The sequence below is a fragment of the Saccopteryx bilineata genome, chromosome 11 (genome assembly GCF_036850765.1).
Source record: "Saccopteryx bilineata isolate mSacBil1 chromosome 11, mSacBil1_pri_phased_curated, whole genome shotgun sequence".
Lineage (NCBI taxonomy): Eukaryota > Metazoa > Chordata > Mammalia > Chiroptera > Emballonuridae > Saccopteryx > Saccopteryx bilineata.
In genome coordinates, this window is record NC_089500.1 from 9749395 (window position 1) to 9769778 (window position 20384).

The following is a 20384-nucleotide window of genomic DNA, read 5'->3' on the forward strand; positions in this document are numbered from 1 at the left end:
AGACTCCTCACCCCTCCCATCTCACCTCTGCCAAGGTTCAGGGGAAATGTCCCAGACACCCCATTGGCTCAACCCCAAGGGAGAGGTTGGCAACAGCAGCAGCTGCTGCAGCAGTGACAGCAATGTGTGCTAGGTCCCTCCCTTCTCCCTGACTCCACTCAGAGCAAAATCAGGAAGAGACAGCAGACAGGCATCCTCGTCTGGCTCAGGAAGGCTTATGGCAGCTCCCTGCTCGGCGGGAACCCGAGAACAATGCCCTGGTGCCTGTTATTCGCCCCAATACTCATTTGTAAAGAAGCAAACCCAATAAACCACAGAAGCAGAACACTCACAGGACTCCCTTTCTGGTACCTGCCCCCACTGCACGCACCTGGACAGAGAGAGGACAAACGACAGGTGGAGCATCGGGAGTCAGGGCCAGCAGAAGCACCAGGAAGAGGCGAACATGAGGGTGTGCCAGAGCCAAGGGGGGCCAAGCAGCAGGTGGGAAACCTGGCCAATTCTGTCTTCCATCCAGGACGGAGGTCCACTCTGGGTTTTATTCATTCTCAGGGCAGTCATTATCTAGGGTTCAAGTGGTGTCCCTGAAAATGAAGTGACTCAAGTCCCAGATCTCATGATGAGCTTGCAACACATGGATAGTTTTGTCAGTAACACATGGCAATGTGCAGCTCTGGAGAGAGGCTGACAGCCCACACATGCAGCAGGGACCATCGATTCTGCAGCAAACATCAGGGGGTGACTTCCAGGAAGTACGCTTCTGCTCGCAAAGCACAGAGTACAGGGTGGGTGTAGTGGGAAAACCCGAGCTTCTCACCTTGAACACGGGTGACCTTCGGCAGGCTGTCAGCCTCTTTATGCCTTGCGCTTCTCATTTGAAAAAGGGACAGAATTTTAGTGAATTTGTGGTTGAGAGTAACATAGGTAACATGTGTAAAGTACCTAGTATATACAGTGGATCCTTGGACATTGAAGGGATTAGGGGCACTGACCCCATGTAGTGAGAAATCCACATGTAACTTTTGACTCCCCAAAAACTTAACTACTAACAGTTCACTTTCAAATATCCCTCAATCACATCAGCAGAGACCTTGAGGGAGTAAGTGATAGAGACCCTGCCCTCTACACGCCTCGACATGAAACAGTTGAAGTGGCAGCAATACCAACCAAAGTAGCTTTCTGTGATGCTCTTTCTTGAAAAGTGGACCCTAGAAATCCATTTGGCTATAAGAGCAGAGAGCCCTGAAAGGGGGATTTCTTGAGATGACAAGACATCTCTTTGGATTCAGCTATTGCCTGACAAAAAATGGTCTTGAAAACCAAAGGTACTAGAAATTATACCGAAATATACATCATTGGCAAAGTTTTAGAAGAGTGAAATCCCTAAGTGGCTTTGTTATATATTGGTGAATAAAACAAGATTATTCTAGTCAAAAATGGATTGGATGCCTGTCCACAGAGCATCCTCAACCAACCTCCGGGTTTGGGAAGACAGCCAACACCGCAAGACAAAAGCAAACCGAACAAATCAAAGCAGAGACGTGACCGCACAGAAGCGAGCTCTCCCTCAGACCCGTCCGTGACTCTGGAAGCTCGCTTCTTTCCTGACACTTGCACTGCAAACTCAGCAAATATAAATATTGACGGTATATTTAAAAGGATCTAAAAATGAGAGTCTATGCAAGACTTCCTCATAGAAGATTGAAAAATATAGTTGAGAGGAATAAAAGAAAACTTAAATGGCAGGGTATAGCATATCTGTGCATGGAGCAACTAAATATTGCAAATATGTTAATTCCCAAAAACTTTTTTCAAAGATTTTTTCTTATAATTCCAGACAAAATCCAGCAAGTTTTAATGTGTATGTATTTGTAAATTGACAGGCTGATTTTAAAGTTTATAGAAAAATACAGAGGATAATCTTGAAGTATAAAAGTCAAGTTGCAGCCTCACCTCAGCAGATGCCAGACTGTAAAGCTACAGTAATTAAGAGAATGATAAGAGTGCAAGAATAGATAAATAGGTCAATAGAACAGAAAAGAGAAGACAGGAACAGATCAACCAATTTGATCTTGACTTAAAACAAAGGCACCATTTAATGAGGGAAGAGGAAGAAAAGTGTATTTTCAATAAATGACTCTGGACCAACTGGCCATCCACACTTTTCTTTAAAAATGAAGTTTAAACCATACCTCACAGCATTTACAAAAGCGAATTCCAGATGGAATGAAAGCCTTATGGAAAACAAACCCTAAAACTTCTAGATGAGAACAACAGAGAATATCTTTGTCAACTTATTATAGACAAAAACATCTTGAACAGATCACAAAAAGTATGGATCATAAAGAAAAAATCAAGGTCTTGGCAAAGCAAACTCAGTGAATGAAGTGTCAACTAGGTGCTCCAGAGGTCAGGGGTTTGACACCCTAGTCAAGGCACCCAGGAAAAGCAATCAATGAACACACAGCTAGACTGAGCAACTAAGTGAAACAACAAACTGATGCTTCTTTCTCTTTCTTTCTTTCTCTCTTCCTCTCCCTCTCTCTCTCTCTCTTCCTCTCCCCTCTCTTTCCCTCTCAAATGAATGGGGAAAATTTTTTTAAGAGAAAGATTAATAGATTTACTGCATTAAAATGAAGAATTTCTGGTCATCAAAGAAACACCTTCAAGAACCTGATAAGACAAGCCACAGACAGGCAGAAGATATTTGCAATAAAGATTGCGGCAAAGATCTGCCATCCTGAATATATAGAGTAGTTCTACAAATCAGTAATAAAAGGAAAGACCACCCAGTAGGAAAATGTGCAAAAGACTTGGCCAGGAACATGCACTGCTGTGAAAGTGTACCTTGGAAAACACACTTTGGAATAACACTCTTTGGCAGTGTCCACTAAAGCTGACCTTGAGTACTTTGCCGGAGCTGTTTCAGTTCTCTAAGCACGTACTCCACAGAAACGGGTATCAAGTCAATCACAGGTTCTGCTCCTCTCACAATTTGCACCCTGCATATTCTGCGCCACATCTTGTAAATTCAGAGCCTCGTTGCTTTCAAATTCAGGTATACGGGAGGAAAAGTTTGACTTTCAAGGCTATAGAATCCATTGAGAAATCCTAACAACATTTTGGTGCCACATATATATAGTCTTTTCTCATGAAGGCAGCTACGTAGAAAGTCTGAAATCAAAGGGGAAAGTAACCCCTCAACTATCATCTAAAATTGTCATCAGATACATTCAAAATTTTAAAAGTAAACTAACTGGAAAATATATAATAAGAAATAATTCATATAAATCCTGCTGCATCCTATAAATAAATGCTGTGCTGTTCTTAGGAATGATCTTATAGGGAATGTTTATAGACAAAAAAAAATGTTCAAAATATATTAAATGCAATAATCAAGTTTTACAGGGTATGTGTACTATGATCTTTCTTAAAATAGAAACTTAAATATATGTAAATATATACATAGAAAGTTTCTGCATAATTTTAGCAAGGTTACAGTTAAAGAAAGTATTAGGAGTTTTTTCTTTATGAATACCTGTAATTTCTAATGATTATACCACTGGGTAAATTTTTGTAAATACCAAATCTCTTTATATTTTCAATGGACTTAAGAGGGTAGCTCCTATTCAATTAATTATTGTTGATATTTGCTTCCAATATTTTTTTAGAACAAGCTTCTCACTTTTAAAATATGAAAATAGTCAACAGGCAGTAGACATACAATATATGCTAAAAAGTTTATGGACAAAAGTTTGAGGAGAGCCCTGGCTGGTTGGCTCAGCAGTAGAGCATCAACCCGGCATGTGGAGGTCCCGGGTTCGATTCCCGGCCAGAGCACACAGGAGAAGCACCCATCTGCTTCTCCACCCTTCCCCCTCTCCCTCCTCTCTGTCTCTCTCTTCCCTTCCCGCAGTCAAGGCTCCATTGGAACAAAATTGGCTTGGGCGCTGAAGACAGCTCCAGGGCCTCTGCCTCAGGCGCTAGAATGGCTCTGGTTCTCTGGTTGCAGTGGAGCAACACCCCAGATGGGCAGAGCATCTCCCCCTAGTGGGCATGCTGGGTGGATCCTGGTCCGGTGCATGTGGGAGTCTGTCTCTCTGCCTCCCCGCTTCTCACCAGAAAAATACAAAAAAAAAAAAAAAAAAAAGGTTTGAGGAAATATAGAACTTGCATAATCTTTAAAAAAAATCTCCTAAAAAGTATTTATTAACTACAAAGGGATGTAAACAAGTAACCTGACAGTGGAGGAACCAGCAATTATTAAATTTTCCATGTAATCAAGGTAAACGTCACTGACGTAGTGAACAGAGAAAGATGCACATTATCCTCCTGGCTTTTTGCCCAAAGTGCACCATCTCCCTCCAACTGGACTTTATCACACAAATCCAGACCAATGGACATTCTACAGAATAACGGATTGGTGCTCTTTAAAACTGTCAAGGTCACAAAACACTGGGAAAGACCAGGGACTGTTTACTGACTAAGTAGAAATAATAACTAAATGCAACATGAACCCCTGGATCTGATCCCAGAATAAAAAAAAAAAAGGCATAAATGAGGGGTGGAAAATTAGTCAAATTCTAAGAAAAACCAAGTTTGTAGTTTAATTAATAAGACTACACCAATGTTAATTTTTATTCTTAATATCTATAATATTGTTATGTAAGACATTAACATTACTAGAAATGGAGTGAGAGATATAAAGCAAATTTTTCCTGTGTTTGCAACTTTTCTGTAAGACCACAATTTGTTCAAAATAAAAGGAGCTTTCACAATTCAGTGCTTAGAAGATGAAAGAAAGAGAAGCAATTACCAAAAATCTTTGAGCTCCTATTTTAGGCTAGATCCTGTCCTGGACATAGTCATGATTGAAGCGAATTCCCAGCTATCTGATTTATACTTCTTTTGCAAATATTGTATACATTGCACAAATAAAGAGGAAAAATGAAGCTATTAAATATAAGGTGAAAGGAATTTAATTAAATATTTATAATGCCTGATTGAAACAGCCCATGAAATATTTTACCAGTAGGATTCCAGATGAAATTTCCAAATTACATACCAACTACCACACCCTCCACTCCCCCTGCCAACAAGCCTGCCATCTAGTGATAGGATGGGGGACTGCAGCACTGTACCTACAGCCTCTAAATTAGTGAGAGTCTGCTCAAAATGTTTAAGGATTACAGGATTTTAAGAGGAGTTGTGTCAGAAACAGAGTTGGAACACAGGTCTCTAAATTCTAAACTCTCCTTTAAAGTTCACAAATGTACTGAGTAGAATTATAGCAATAGTGCCGAAGATGAAACATAGACTCTTAAGCCAAGCTTCTTGGGCTTAAATCTTGGCTCTACAGCTAACAATGTGACCTTAGGCAAGTTACTGACACACTGTAAGTTTCAGTCTGAGTGACCAAGTGGCATCACATATAGTGGTGGGGACCAAAATGGTAAAATATTTAAAATGGTTTCTGGTGTGTAGTAATACCTCAATAAATGGCAGTTCTCACTGCTGTCGTCATAGACTCCCACAGCACAGATAACATCCCATACGCATCATATGTTGTTGTCTCACCCACTAGGAGGAGCTCAAGACACACTTCTTGACTCAGAGGCTGTAACTTCAGTGTAAAAGCTGAATAAAAATGTAGCTGAGCCTGACCAGGCGGTAGCGCAGTGGATAGAGCGTTGGACTGGGATGCCCAGGACCCAGGTTCAAGACCCCGAGGTTGCCAGTTTGAGTGTAAGCTCATCTGGTTTGAGCAAAAAGCTCACCAGCTTGGACCCGAGGTCTCTGGCTCAAGCAAGGAGCTACTCGATCTGCTGAAGGCCCACGGTCAAGGCACATAGGAGAAAGCAATCAATGAACAACTAAGGTGTTGCAACGAAAAACTGATGATTGATGCTTCTCATCTCTCTCCGTTCCTGTGTCTGTCCCTATCTATCCCTCTCTCTGACTCACTCTCTGTCTGTGTAAAAAAAAATTTTTTTTAAATTTTAAAAAAATGTAGCTGAATAAGTGGCCAAACTGGTTACATTTTTTTTTTTTTACAGAGACAGAGAGTCAGAGAGAGGGATAGATAGAGAGACAGGAACAGAGAGAGAGATGAGAAGCATCAATCATTAGTTTTTTGTTGCGACACCTTAGTTGTTCATTGATTGCTTTTTCATATGTGTCTTGACCGTGGGCCTTCAGCAGACTGAGTAACCCCTTGCTCTAGCTAGAGACCTTGGGTCCAAGCTGGTGAGCTTTTTTTGCTCAAACCACATAGTAGGCACTCAAAACATTGAAGTACTAAAGGAATAAATTATTTCATTCATTAACTTAAACTTACTGAGTATCTACTATGCATGAGAAATTGTCGGCACTGGAACAACAACAACCAAAAACAATTTTCTTTTAAACCCTGAATTCACCAAATTCACATGCTAATGGGAAGAGATTCTCCATAGCAAAATAGAAATAAGATGTATGAGAGCAATAGGTACTAGTGAGAAAATTCAAACAGAAAAGAGCCACGCAGAAATCCAGGTGGTGTGTCGTGCGGGAGGAGGGAGTAAGGAAGCTCACTGCAACCTAGTGCGCGAGGGACCAAGGGGCCTCCTGGCAAGAGCTTGTGCTCTGGTAAGACTCAGGGTGTCCACGACCCAAGGCGGTGGTTCAGGATTGGAGACAGAGGGCAGCTGTGCTAGCAGCGCGCCTGTGTGCTCGGGCCCGAGTTGCAGAGAGAAAAGCCTCACATGGGCCAGTTCCAATAGCCTCTGCATCACTTTTGACCCAGACTGGAGATGACCTTGAGAACAAGGGGATGGGATGCAGCCGACAGGTGGGGAGAGTTTTCCCATCGCGGCTTCCCCTCTGAGCACTGAGATGCTTCCCCACACCAAATCCTTGAGCCCTCTGGGCAGGAACAGCAGCTCCAGGAACTCAGGGACTCTTGGTCCAATGCAGCTCTGGGTGCAGCACCGACAGAGGGTGGCACCTCCCTGTGCCTGTTGCCAGAGCCACAGGCTTTCCCACCGCTCTGGGGCACGAGAGAGGGGAACGTATTCCACACGGAGCCAACCATGAGTTGGGGAAGAGGGGGCAACCCCAGACAGGACTGGGGGAACTAGGGAAGGAAGGCATGGATTCTGAAGGACCCACAGTAACCAGTGAGATCTATGCAGACTGTTAGGGCCATACAGACTGGGAGATGCAGGCTATACAAAGCCACACAGAGATTTAATTAACAGAAAGCAGTATTTAAAAAAATAAATCTGTAGATTGCATATAGAATTTGGAAACCCTGCCAAATCCCAGTCTGGTAAATGTCAGACACCAGCCTTATTGCATCTTAACAAAGGGTCCTTTCATCGCTGACAGTCAGAGGTGCTTGGGAGCAGACTGGGGAGTTCCTGGCAGAGAAGCATCAGGACTGCTGTGGGTGACTCTGACTCATGTCCACATTACTGGACGATTCCATCACCCAATTAAGCATCCTAATGGTGCCCTTCACTGTCACACCTAAATTGTCGAAGATGCTATCTACACGTAACCAAAATAAACCCTGAGCAGGCGGTTTATCCCCACTGCGGAGCTGCCCCAGTCTACTGACATGACTATTGGTATGGAAAATGCTCTTTATTTCATGTCATTTATCATATATCTTTCCCATTGTGAAGACAGCCATTTGGAAGCCCACGTGATGTTTCTAGAATGCAAATCTGATCAAGTCACTGTCCTCAGAAGAGAGACCTCCATCCCTGAAACAGCTTACAGGGCTCACAAGTGAAATGACCGCCCCACAGCACACAGCACACACACAGAGGCAGGTCACTCAGACTTCTCACAGCAGTCATCAGCCATTGCCATTACTGCTCCAAAGTCTGAGTTCCCTGCCGACAAATAAGCTGAGGAAATCTAAGGCGGGGGCTCTTTGTTATTCACTGCATAGATCCGTGGCTTAATGAGCTGTTAGAACTTAGTAGGTGCTCAAGAAGTATCTGTGCAAGAAATGAACCAGGATATCAATGAACAATGACCAGAGTCTTAAAGTCAGTCACTCTGGGACAGCAGCAAGCCTGGTGTCTGGCCGGAGGTGGATGTGCCCTTTCAGGCCCGGTGGTGACGTGAAGCTAGGTGCCCCAGTGAGCCCTGCTCTCTGCTGACACAAAGAAGAGACACGTGCCTATCGTGGAAAGAGATAAAAGGGGCGTCTGTTATTCAAGTTGGAGTCTGGCAACATTTGGCCAAAAATTCCATTGAATTGTCTTCAAAAGAACATAAGGCATTTCTTATATTTATTACATCCAATGCAGAGTTTTGAACTAAAATTCATGACATCGTATTTACACAGGCAAGGAAAGTTATATAATATTTAAAAATTCAAACAAAGCAAAAGCCCTTCGACTGGTTTTCAAAGGAAATAAGTCACTTATTCAAAAGCTCATTGACATATACAACTTTTAAAAAAACAAAAAACGTAATTCTTTAAAATTTTCTTTGATGACTTGATTATGCCACCCAGGCAGCATTTAAATGAGCCCCCAAAGATAAGAGAATCAGAAAACCTTTTTTTTTTTTGTAAATATACCTTTTTCCATGGTTACCATAATCTTAGGGTTTGCCAACTCACAAAGTTGAGAGAGATCTTAGACCCATTTCGCAGACAAGCAAATTGAGGCACACAGTGTGAGAGGCAGGAACCACACTGAGTCACAACTTTGTCCTTGCACCTCCTCTGTGACTTTGAGCCTTGCTCAACCCCATCTGCTCAGGGAGAGGCCAGCTTGCCACAAAAGAGAATGGTGCTGGTGTCAGTATGCCGTATGAAGAACAGGAAAGGGTGGTCCGCCACGAACTGAGCTCGGATGGGGAGTCTTTTTACAATGAGGTTGTCCCCAGTGGCCGCTGCTGCCTCGGTGCCCTCTTCATTGACATCCACATATGACTTGTGGATGACCTTTGATAAATACAGGCCCTTTTCTGGTGATATTCCAGACAGGTTGGCTTTGATCTGGCTGAAGACATCTGTCATCCCGAGGGACTTCAGCAGAGAATTCAGCTCATACTTGATCTGCAGTCTGAATCTGGGCAGATGGACTTCCACATCCCTCTCCATCATGCTGGAAGCGCTCGTCCACCTGTCAAATGTCCTCACATTCAGCTGCTTCTCTATCTAGGAGACAAAACACAGATGGGCCCACACGAGCCAGGCACGCACCTTGGCATTAACTGCTGTGTATTTGGTAATTCTCACTGCAAAGGATTCAATCTCACTGATTTCTCCTCTACCTTTAAACTGTGCTTAACTTTTATCTGGGGACAAAAAAAAAAAAAAAAGAATCTTGCATTCATCCATGTCTTCCCTTTCCTATTGTCTACTTCTCGTTGATATTTCATAATTGAACTTGTCCAATGTGCAGCCTAGAGTTTTTGCCTAATTCATTTCTTCAGAGCGCGTGGACTTGACCTAACCTCTTTATAATGCTTCTGCAGTTGCTTTCCCATTTCCCGGATGCACTCACCCATTTCTTCTTGGTTCTCATGCCTGAAACATTTCATAGCAACCTCTGTCAGAGCTCATGCATCATGTGGCTTCCAGGACCCCCATTCTGCTCTGCCTAGCATGTCAGCTCCCTCGTCCCTGCTCAGACCTCCCAAAGCAGCCTCACAACTCTGGGACCCCATTCTCCACTCAGTTCCAGAAGTTTCTGTAGACTCTTCCAACTTACATCCTCGGGCATTAGAGACTGCCTGCAGCCCTCCCCGCAGGTCCACGCCAGCAGGGCAAGGCCATCATCTCTCTACTACAAGGGCTGTAGACTTTTTGTCACCTTCTGGCCATCTTGGCAATATAAGAGCAGTGGTTTCTCTTCCTGTCTTTTCCTTTTGTCTTCTGCCCTGGCCCAAGCTACCACAACTTCGTGACACAGAGCCATCTCGCTGCCTCATACTTCCAAGGCCTTTGCACGTGCTCTGTGCTCTGGTTAGAACAGCCTCCGCATGCATGTCAGCCTCAGCAAGAGGCAGAGGCTCAGCTGGTCTCCTAAGATGCTGTCATGCTAGCAGAGCCCAGAGAGGTCCCGGCGCTGGGGAGGAGTAGCAGCCAGTGCACATCAGCAGCTTGCCCGCTCTGTGCTCGGCAGCTGGGGCGGCAGCCTGGGAGAGGGTTAGACCCCAACCCCCACCGCCACTGTGGCCTCTTCTCAGCGGCTCTGGCTCTCACTCCCCCACAAAACCAGGACACTAGAAATGGTGCTTAGCCCACAAAATCATGTTACACTCAGAGCAGACATACCGCTCCTGAGAGAAGGATGGTTTCTTCCGATTTCCAGGGAATAAGTGTCAAATGACGTGTGTGTGTGTGTGTGTGTGTGTGTGTGTGTGTGTGTACAACATGGCACTTTTGCCTCCAGGCACATTTTTAAATATAAAAACAGATTGTTTTCCCTAGATACAAAATCTTGAAGGCAGGGACTAGGAGTTCCCCTTCCCTCACAGTCCCTGGGGCAGTGCCACTAAACCCCCACCACGAGTTAGTTACTGGCTGCGCTGACATCGCGGGACACACACACACAGAGTGCACACATGCTTTCTCTGCTGCTGGCACCCCAGTTGGGTTACCTGGTCCAGAGTAGCTGTGCCCGCTGGGAGCAGGATGACCATGCTCAGCTGGCTGTTGGCGTAGGGCAGCTCGAGCACCTGCATCGGCGGGTCCTTCAGGACGGCCAGTTTAAACATCCCAGTCTGACACATCATCTCCACCGTGACGCTCTTACCCTGCTTTGTAAGAAGATTGCAATTAGGTGGTGGTTACACATGTGCGTGCACAGGCATGTATACTGATTTCCTTGCATAACGTAAGTATCGGCTCTAACACTCGAAGGGCACGAGTAAAACATAAACTACAAAACATACCTTATTACTTTCCTTCACAAGGGCTATGATATTTTTTATTTCAAAGTAAGTCCTTGTTAGAGCCTGAATAGTTCAAATAATGTATATAGTAACAAGAACAATAAAATCACGTTTCCCAAAAACAAAGCCAGGGTTTCCCCATAAAATGAGTTATGTGGGGGAAAATGGTATTATGGGATCATTTCCTTTTTCAATTAGAGACTTTCAACAAGAAAAATAATAGATAGTTGTGTTGAGCCTCTAGAGCAAACCCACAGCATATATATGATATATGGAAAGGACAGACAGACAGACAGGAGAATAGTCAGGAAAGGGTTGGCTCTTGTCTCTTCCAGTTGCCCTGTGACAAAGGTTACCAAAACTTCATAAGGAAAAATAAAAATAAAATTCATAGAAGACACAGTTAAAGGAACCTACAGAAACCTAGACCAGTATTCTCATTAAATCTTTCTAACTTGTCCTTAAACAATTGTTTCAGTCTCCAAAATTTATCATCTATCTGAAGATGTAATACGTACCTCACCTAGATGAAAAGGGGTTGTAATGGTCTCTTTTTCCTGAAATTTATTCTGCCATTGTCCCTTGAAATAAATAGCATTTACCAGGACCATTACAGAAGAAGGGTCAATTGTGCCCTTTCCAAAGAGGTTTGTAATTTTTCCTTGTAAGAAAAAAAAATAGATAATATATTTGGATTTGAACTTATTGACGAGAGACAGTTAAATAGTCACAATAACTAACATTAAATGCTTTCTCTCTCTCTCTCTCTCTCTCTATATATATATATATATATGTTGGTAATTGTATAAAAGAATTATTAAATAAAAGTAATTATTAAATAAACACACAGTGTGTGGATCCCTAAAGTATACCCACAGCAGACAACACTAATCAAACCATTTATGCTAAAACTATTTTAAGAGACTTCTATATGCCTGGCACTGTTCTAGGCACTGGGCATATTAATATAGGCCATATGTAGTAAATATTTCAGTTGAGTGATGGGTAAATAGGATTCATTTTATTATTCTCTTTTATCTTTACATTTTTCCCTAATTAGGGTTTTTGAAAAGAAATGGACACATCTGTGATGTGACTAATGTTCCATTCAAAAATGAAATACTTAACAATATATAGAGTTTTCTTTAATACTGGGAAAGGTAGATCTAAGGTAGATTCTATGACAACACCTCTATAACGTAGACATGGTGTTCTCCTCATGTGCAGAGTCACTTGGCTAGGTCACTTAGGACAAATGGCTATAAGGGATATTCCAAAATATTTTTCCACTTCCTCCATTGTTAACCTGCTGAGTCAGCTTTCAGCCCTCTTTAGCACTGACTCAGGGAGTCAGCACCAATCAAGTTAGGAGACACACATGTGACTTATCCTTACCATTAGTTTTACTTTCAACCCAAGCGTTAATAGTTTGCCTCGTTTCTTCCGTAGAGTGTTTAAAATCAACAGCTTGCAGCCTGGCTTGATACAGTTTCTCAGAGCAGCTTAAATATTGCTGAAAAAAAAAAAAAGAGAGACAAATTGCATAACAACAGAGAAATATAACTTAAGGAAAACAAGCACCTCCAACTCACTGTACTCTAAAATCACAACAGAAAAAAAACAGCGCATGTCTAAACATCTGAAAGGAAGAAGAATCCATACAAAGGTATTCAAACAAATCAAAAACTTTCCAAAAGAAATGTCCAGAAGTTTTTGGTTGCTACTTCCATCATATCGTGGGCATTCTTCATTTAAAACATTCAAAGCAAAAGTCACAAATTGCAGTAGACTGCCTACCTTTTCACTTGATTTCTCCCCTTCCCTCTTCAAAGGACACAAACGGATGGGGGGACAGCACTAACGTTCCCCATGGGAAAAGCGAGGACCAGAGCGATTGACCGGTTTGCTTGTTTGCGGTCTAACAGAAGGTTTGGTCTCCACCTGGCCCATCCCAACCTCCTCACAAACCACCATACATTAAAAAATAATGATACATTCCTCTGATGTAGACATTGATTTTTTTTTTCTGTATTTTTCTGAAGCCGGAAACGGGGAGAGACAGTCAGACAGACTCCCACATGCACCCAACCGGGATCCACCCGGCACGCCCACCAGGGGCGATGCTCTGCCCACCAGGGGGCGATGCTCTGCCCCTCCGGGGCGTCGCTCTGTTGCGACCAGAGCTACTCTAGCGCCTGGGGCAGAGGCCGAGGAGCCATCCCCAGCGCCCGGGCCATCTTTGCTCCAGTGGAGCCTTGGCTGCGGGAGGGGAAGAGAGAGACAGAGAGGAAGGAGAGGGGGAGGGGTGGAGAAGCAGATGGGCGCTTCTCCTGTGTGCCCTGGCCGGGAATCGAACCTGGGACTTCTGCACGCCAGGCCGACGCTCTACCACTGAGCCAACCAGCCAGGGCCGATGTAGACATTGATTTTTTTTTTCAACTTTATGTAAAATGTATGCCAAAGTACATTAAGGACTCACTAGTCTTTTCACATCTATTATCCAAGTAAAAACTAATGTACAAATTCAATATAAAGAAGCTAGCCCTCTCTTTAACCAACTTCCCACTCTCAAACCAGCCCCTGGGTAGCATTCCGGAGCCACCACTGATGACCACACATCCCCCCTAATTCCTAGCATTCAATCTACGTGGATTCAAATGAAACTGAAATTCCATTCTTGAGACCTCTGTAGTCCAGCAGGACCCAGTGTCCCACCCAGAACATCTAGGGTGAGATAAAGGCTTAGGAGTATGGCAGCTATGGAAGTGGCTGCCTGGCCTTTGATTGTCCTTTGCTTAGCTGGGTTCCCTTGTGCCTGAGTCCAGAGAAGAACCACAGGGGATTCACTAAGAACAAACCTGGGCCTCAACATGATTCTTGTCCTGAGTTGGGTCTCACTGTGGCTAGAACGTGCTGATGTGACTGCTCATAGCCCAGGACAGAATCCTGGGATAATATCTTATGACATAGATTGTGACAATCTTCGTATTACTAACAAGGAGCTTTTCACTCCAGAAACAGATGCAACTGTCATTATCCCAAATCAACAGTTACCTGCTATTCTGTCCAGATCACTGTTTGGGGAACACAAAGGAATGAGAGAGAGTGTCCCAACTCCAAGGACCACAATTGCTAATTCCCACACTTCCAGCACCCCCCCCCCATGCCATTCTAGGACAGTAAAAGGAAACCTCTGAAATATCTGTAGTGGCAGGGTGGGCTACCAGAAGTTACAAACATTCTGACCATCTCAAACTTGTCACGTGTAAGACACCTCTAGGTTAAAGAAGAACATTAGAAGTTCAAGGCTGCACCCTGCATCACCCAGCTGGCATTGAATAACACTCTTCCCACTAAAGCTGTGTGACAAAAGCTAGCAGCTCACCTCAATCTCAGCAGGATGAGGTAGCAATGAAAAACCGGAAAACGGATTTGGACAAGGATCAAATTCTGGCTTTGCCACTTAATTATCTATGTGACCTTTGTCAACTTGACTTTTCAGGATATGCTTCACAATTGTGGAATTAGTGACAATTTTGTACCTATATCTTAATACTATGAAAGGGTTATATAAGACCATGTCTATAATGTACACAGTAGAGTGATTGACACATAGTAAACACTCTATAGAAATATATATTCCAATGCTGTTGGGAAAGGGCATAAATAGTGTTAAAATTTTGTAGTCAAATAAAAACTTAGTCTTATTCTCTCATTTTACAGATAGAAGTAACTGACTTGCCCAAAGTCATACATCTGAGAACAGAACTCAGGTCTGCTGGCTCCCAGTCCAGTGTACTTTCTGCTAATTCTTGAGACTCTGATGCTTAGGACCTTTGAAGAAGAGATAAGGAAAAGACTTTGTTTTTCTTCTGGTTTATAAGGGATTGGTCTTACCTGCTTTGCTTTGTGCTTCATCCCTGACTTTGGTTCTTGGACAACTTTGGTGATTTGGGCGGGTGTGTTTATGTGATGGGGTTCCAGTGAAACCATTTCATTGAAACTCTAACTGGGCTCACATTTAATCTCTTCAGGATAGATGCCATGTGACTCTTCTCACCCTTGATTGAGCTGATGGTGTGAAATTCAGAGGATGCCAAGAAAGCTGTTGACCACTATTCCAGATGGACTTACTTGATAGAATGCCACCGTCTGCGTCCCATAGAGTCTGTTGGCAATGCTGAGGGTGTAGTTAGAGTCTGGCTGGTTGATTTGAGAGACTAGGCCTCCAAACCCTGAGGGAATCCTTCCAGTTTGGCTGCACTGAAGCACAGTAAACAAAGAATGGAGTATTAAGTTGCTTAATTTCTCGCCATTGAAGAGTTCTAAATAAGGGGGAAACAATAAGTAGAGAGTGAGTGTTTGCCTCCAAATGAAAGGGTGCTGCATACAGTACTAACAACATGGAGCTTGGGACTTGAAAGCATTTTCCTTCTCGAATTTCCTCCAGCACAATAACCTCAGCACTCTGACTCTCATTACGGATTGTCTGCAGAACTGTACACTATTGTGAAACACACATGCACTTGTCAGTCCAGTGAATTAGTTCAAAAGCAGAAGTCGTTATAAATAAAGAGATCCTAACCAGGTATTCAGGGCACTAATCCAAGCTTTGTTCCTTTGTTTTGGTTTTGGTTGTTTTTTTCCCTTCCCTGCTTTAGTACTTAGAGAATCATTTCTCTTCTCTATCACACTCCTTTCAATATCTCTGTTCTCTGTGACTATTTAGTCAATTTTTTCAGCTCTTCCCTGGACTGGCCTTCCACACCCATCTGTCTCTCTGAGGAGCAATCTGGTTTTAAGTGTACAGCTTTGATGCATCTGATTCATGGACATTGGAAGGGTTGTGCCTACATTCCCTAAAGCAAAGATCCCCAAACTATCAGCTTTAATCTCCTAACAATAAATTGGGTGCTGTGAAGTAAGTATCCTGTGAATCTATACACATTTATGTATTTCCTCAGTCAGTCACCATCACAACTATTGTCATGTGGGAGTTCTGTATAAATTTCACGTTCAAAAGAATCCTCCTTCCAGAAGGAACTAGCAACAGGTGGGCTGGGCAGTATTAAGCCCTGTTTTCCTGCCATATAATTGTGTGGCAAAGCCTCAGGGTCCCTCCTCAGTCCCCTCACTGTTCTGAAGAATGTAGCATGGCAGAGATGAGGCTGGCAGTCCCAGCATGGCACATAGTTTATAAAAGAACAGAGAAGTTCAAGTAAGGATGACAACAAATCATATAATAGAATCTGGAGACTTTATTATTGTTACCATTATCATTATGTGAACTCTATAGGCCATAGCACTTATCAGGAAGGTTGAAATAGACCACGGTGGACATTGCAAGCCCCTTTAAAAGACAAGAAGGAGTGCTGCTACTCAACCTTGCACCATTCTCTCTTGGTGCTCTAATGTTAAAGAGTGTTTGACAGCAAGGCAGTAACATTAGCATACCTTAGCTGAGTCCTTAAATTCTGGCTTTAATGCTTCTGCAATACGGTCAAAGTGAAGCACCTAGAAGAAGAAAGAAGACTCAACTGGCATCAAAAGCAACACACAACCTACAAAGGCTAACAGTTACAAGTGCCTGTTTTTCCATTTCAGATAAAGACCAATGAGATAGCTAATATTTAATGATGTTATATTCTAAGTCCTGAACTAAGGCTTCATATATCTTACTTAAACTCCCAAGAACTTCATGAGTAAATACTATTTCTTCATTTCCTATTAAGGTGATTGACCTAAAGAGAGATTAAGCAATGTGCCTTGGACCACTGTCTGTGAAAGTCCAGGGATTGAGTTGTCACGCACTGGACTCTTTACCCCTCCCACCCCTCTCGGGTCATTCACTGGCCCATGCAGGGCCACAGGAAACATTACCTGGGTCCCTAGCACAATACTTATTTTAAATGCAAAATTTTATGAAAGTGCATCAAAGTATGGAATAAAGAAATAAAGGACAAAAGTAATAGGATATTCAAATATCCAGGGAGTTAAGTGACACTCTTCTAGGCTTTCCACATCAATAAATGGACTTATATAGAAAAATCACTGTATATCACCTATGTAACCTGAAAAGCTCAGTTTCCCCAACTATGAAATAGGGATAACAATAGTTACTTGCCACACAGGGTTGTTATGATGTTCAAATGGACTAATGAATAATTTTTTTTAACTTGATAATCCTTAAAATGTCATTAAATTTTATTTTAAATCACACTTCTAGAGGACAAGAATAGTACCATGCACATGCTCTCTGTCATGTGTAAATCATTGAAGACTGAACTCTAGAAGCAATCGTGGGAATGAATGTGTAAATCTACCAATGGTAAAGGAGAGATTGTGTATCCCATGTACATGGTGTTCTTTTGTTTGTTTTTTTCATTGTAATGTATTACATTATTTAAGCCACTATCCACATTGAAGAAATATGATTTGGTCAAGAGTGTTCTTTCTCAAGATGGCGGTTTTCCCTGTGTAAAGATATAATTGGCTGGCCCGTAGGAGTGCAGGTAAGACTCCCAGGCTCCAGGGACATCTTGGGTGCATTCTGTACCTTTTCCATCTGCTCCGCACTGTTTCCCCTGGCACCGATGAGGATCATACTCAGAGCATAGAGCAAACTTAGCGGGGAAAAGAAAATGTTATCTCCCACGTTGTTATTGTTCAGCTCTTTGAACATATCCAGACAAAATTCAGCATTTGCTCTGCTAAGGGAATCCATTTTATGCCCAGCACTACCTGAAAACGGAGGAGAAAACAGCTCATAATATCATGTGGAGGTACAGATAATATGTGGAGTCCAGTTACCACCTTCATGGATTAAAGAGCCTGAGCACACTGCTTCGTGAAAACTGACATACTCATCACTATTTTTAAGAAATTAGTAAATGCTAGAAAGGGGGCTTCACAGTAGCTTTGGAGTCTTGTGAAGAGAAGAGTTACTATTTCTTCAACCAATACGTCAATGCTATCATTTGTATACATTTAAAAGCCATCTGAGCTTGTTCTGGAGCCAAAGGGAAGAAGAAATTAGGTCTCTGTGCTCTGAAATTCCACGTTTCACCACACTCCTCACCCTGGAATTTGGACAGTAAGCTTCCTGAGCTACACAGGCTCACCAGATGAGATACTTTCCGTCACCATCCACCTCCCCAAGGAGAGAGGAGAGTGCACCCCCTCCAATCATTCATGCACAGACAAGGTGGGATCAGCAAAGCAGACCTGGGCCGCCGTCTCTGCTCATTGCCCGTACCCCGGTGGCAGGAAGGCGATACTAGCACATGGGGCAGCCGTGAGCAGGCGCCCAAAGCCCTCAGCCCCGAGCCACAGCCAGGATGTCAGTGAAGACGAAGGACTGGAAGAAGAAATTCTGGGAGAGAAGCACGCGATGCTGCAAGGTGCCTTATCTGAGGACAGCGGCGTGTCGGGAAGGAAGAGCTTGCTTGATTCAGCCCGCAAACACTTACTGAGCTCCCCAAACTATAGAGGGCTGTGGACACAGAACTCATTGAGCGCAGAGCTCGCCCATGGGATGTGTCATCTCCAGGAGCCTCGCTCCGTTGTGCACTCCCTTCCTTTAACTCCTCCCTCATCCTTTTCTCTGGGTTCCCCACCTGCCTCCGTGGGCCCCTCCTTCCTTCCCAGTCTCATTGGCCGCATCTGAAATCTTGGGCCTCTACTCTGTTTACACTCTGGCTGGTGATCTCATGCAACTTCAAGCTTTAACTCTCACTGATTTGCTGTCAGCTCCCAAATTTATATTGTCCCTGAATTCCAGATTCCTCTGTCTAACTGCCTGCTCAGCATCTCTACTTGAGTGTCTAACGTGTAGCTCAAAGTTAACATGTGCGAAAACAGACTCCTGACTTCTTGAAGCTCTCTCCAGCCTGCCCCCGCCCCCCAGCCTGCCCCACCCCTCATCCCTGACCCAGCACCCCCCACCCCCCAGGCTGCCCCTGCCCCCCACCAGCAGCTGTCTTGATCTCTGTAAACCACAGCGGTCCTAGGCCTTCATTTGCCAGAACCAAAAATTGTGGGATCATCCTTAAACACTTTCTCATTCACATCATGTTCCATCCACCAAACAACCCTGTTTTCTCTGTCTTCAGAAATCCTCACCATCTACCCATTTTTCTCTCATCAGTTACCATCCTGGTCAAAGCTATTATCACCTCTCTGTGGTCTATAGAAATAGTCTTCTAACTCCTTTCCTACTCTAATCCTCCTCCACCAAATTTTCAATATCAGTTAGTTAGTTATACACTAACTGCCGAACTGCTTATGGTTTCTGCTCAAAAACTCTTGTGGCTTCCCTTTCTCTCAGAGCAGAAGCCAGACTCCTTTCTGTGACCAAGGTCCTTCACGCCCTGGCCCCTGCTACCTCTCAGTCTCATTGCCTACCAGCCTCCCATCAGCTCCCTCTGGTCTGGCCATGCCACTTCCCTGCATTCCTTCAGCATGCCAAGCAGATTTCACCTCAGGGCCTTTGCACATTCTATCCCTCTTCTGAGATGCTTTTCCCAAAGATAAACAAATGCCTCACTCCAGCAGTTTATTTACCTCTCTGCTCAGACACCATTCCACCAACAAGGCTTTCACTGACCACATCCTTCCAGTTATCCTTCCTTCTATTACCCTATTTTATACATATTATATATATATACATACATACATACATATACATACATGTTTTTATTTGCTCTATATATTATATACACATATTTCACTTATTTCTTTGCCATATATTATATAAACATGGATTTAGATAAATATAAATAAACTGTATATATCATAGTATATGTGATATACATGTATTTATTTTATGATCCACCCCCCCTCTAGAGTACAATCTCCATTTAAGCAAGGACTTTGTTTTTTAATGCTTTATTTCAGCATCTAGACCAGCCCTAGCTAGCCACTCACTGAACATGTGTGGGAGGAAGAAATTTCAATCCAATCAGTACTAGGATAAGCGGGTATCAGGAAAAGCCACACTAGGCTAGAGAATAAGCTGCCCCTCAGTTGACTCCCTGCACCCCTTCCCGACTGCCAGATCTTACTGTCTGGTCCGCTCCCCTTTGACAACAGGCCCAGCTGCAACCACAGGGCTCTCTTTACCTTAGCTGCTTCCTGCTGGTGAATGGACAGTTTGCTGGGTGAGACTGTGGCCGGGTCCCTGAAGAGGAAATATAAAGCCTTTACTTTTGCTCCTCCCTTTCCATTTGTTTCCTTAGTGATTCAGCTCTACACCTGCTGGGTGGTGAGTCCAGCCCTCACAGGAAGTCTCCCTAAATGTCCCCAGAGCTGCTTTGAATGCCTGAGACTCTCAGGATGGTCAGTGCTTTCTGGAAAAGCACTCCTTAAATTTTTTCTTTTTTTTTTTTTTCTCTGCTAAAGGAGAAATATTGACGAGTCTAACCTCTATTCAAGAAAATAAGCTATCTTTCTAAAAAGGGTAACCTGGACACATTGAAGTT

The 20384-nt window shown here is 43.3% G+C and overlaps 1 protein-coding gene across 2 annotated transcripts; it reads right to left on the reverse strand.

Annotated features, from left to right (window-relative positions):
- Nucleotides 1-7633: 7633 nt before the first annotated feature.
- SERPINB11 (serpin family B member 11) lies at nt 7634-20078 on the reverse strand. 2 transcript variants are annotated; one of them, XM_066246540.1, is made up of 8 exons: nt 20026-20078; nt 17462-17646; nt 16360-16419; nt 15040-15168; nt 12301-12418; nt 11424-11566; nt 10612-10770; nt 7634-9163 (listed from the first exon to the last, which is right to left on the reverse strand). In XM_066246540.1, the coding sequence occupies exons 2-8, from the start codon at nt 17627-17629 to the stop codon at nt 8759-8761; spliced, it is 1182 nt and encodes a 393-aa protein (XP_066102637.1). In that variant the 5' UTR covers nt 17630-17646; nt 20026-20078; the 3' UTR covers nt 7634-8758. The 2 variants fall into 2 exon arrangements, with proteins under 2 accessions (XP_066102637.1, XP_066102638.1); XM_066246541.1 differs by having other exon boundaries at nt 7635-9163; nt 10612-10767.
- Nucleotides 20079-20384: the final 306 nt, after the last annotated feature.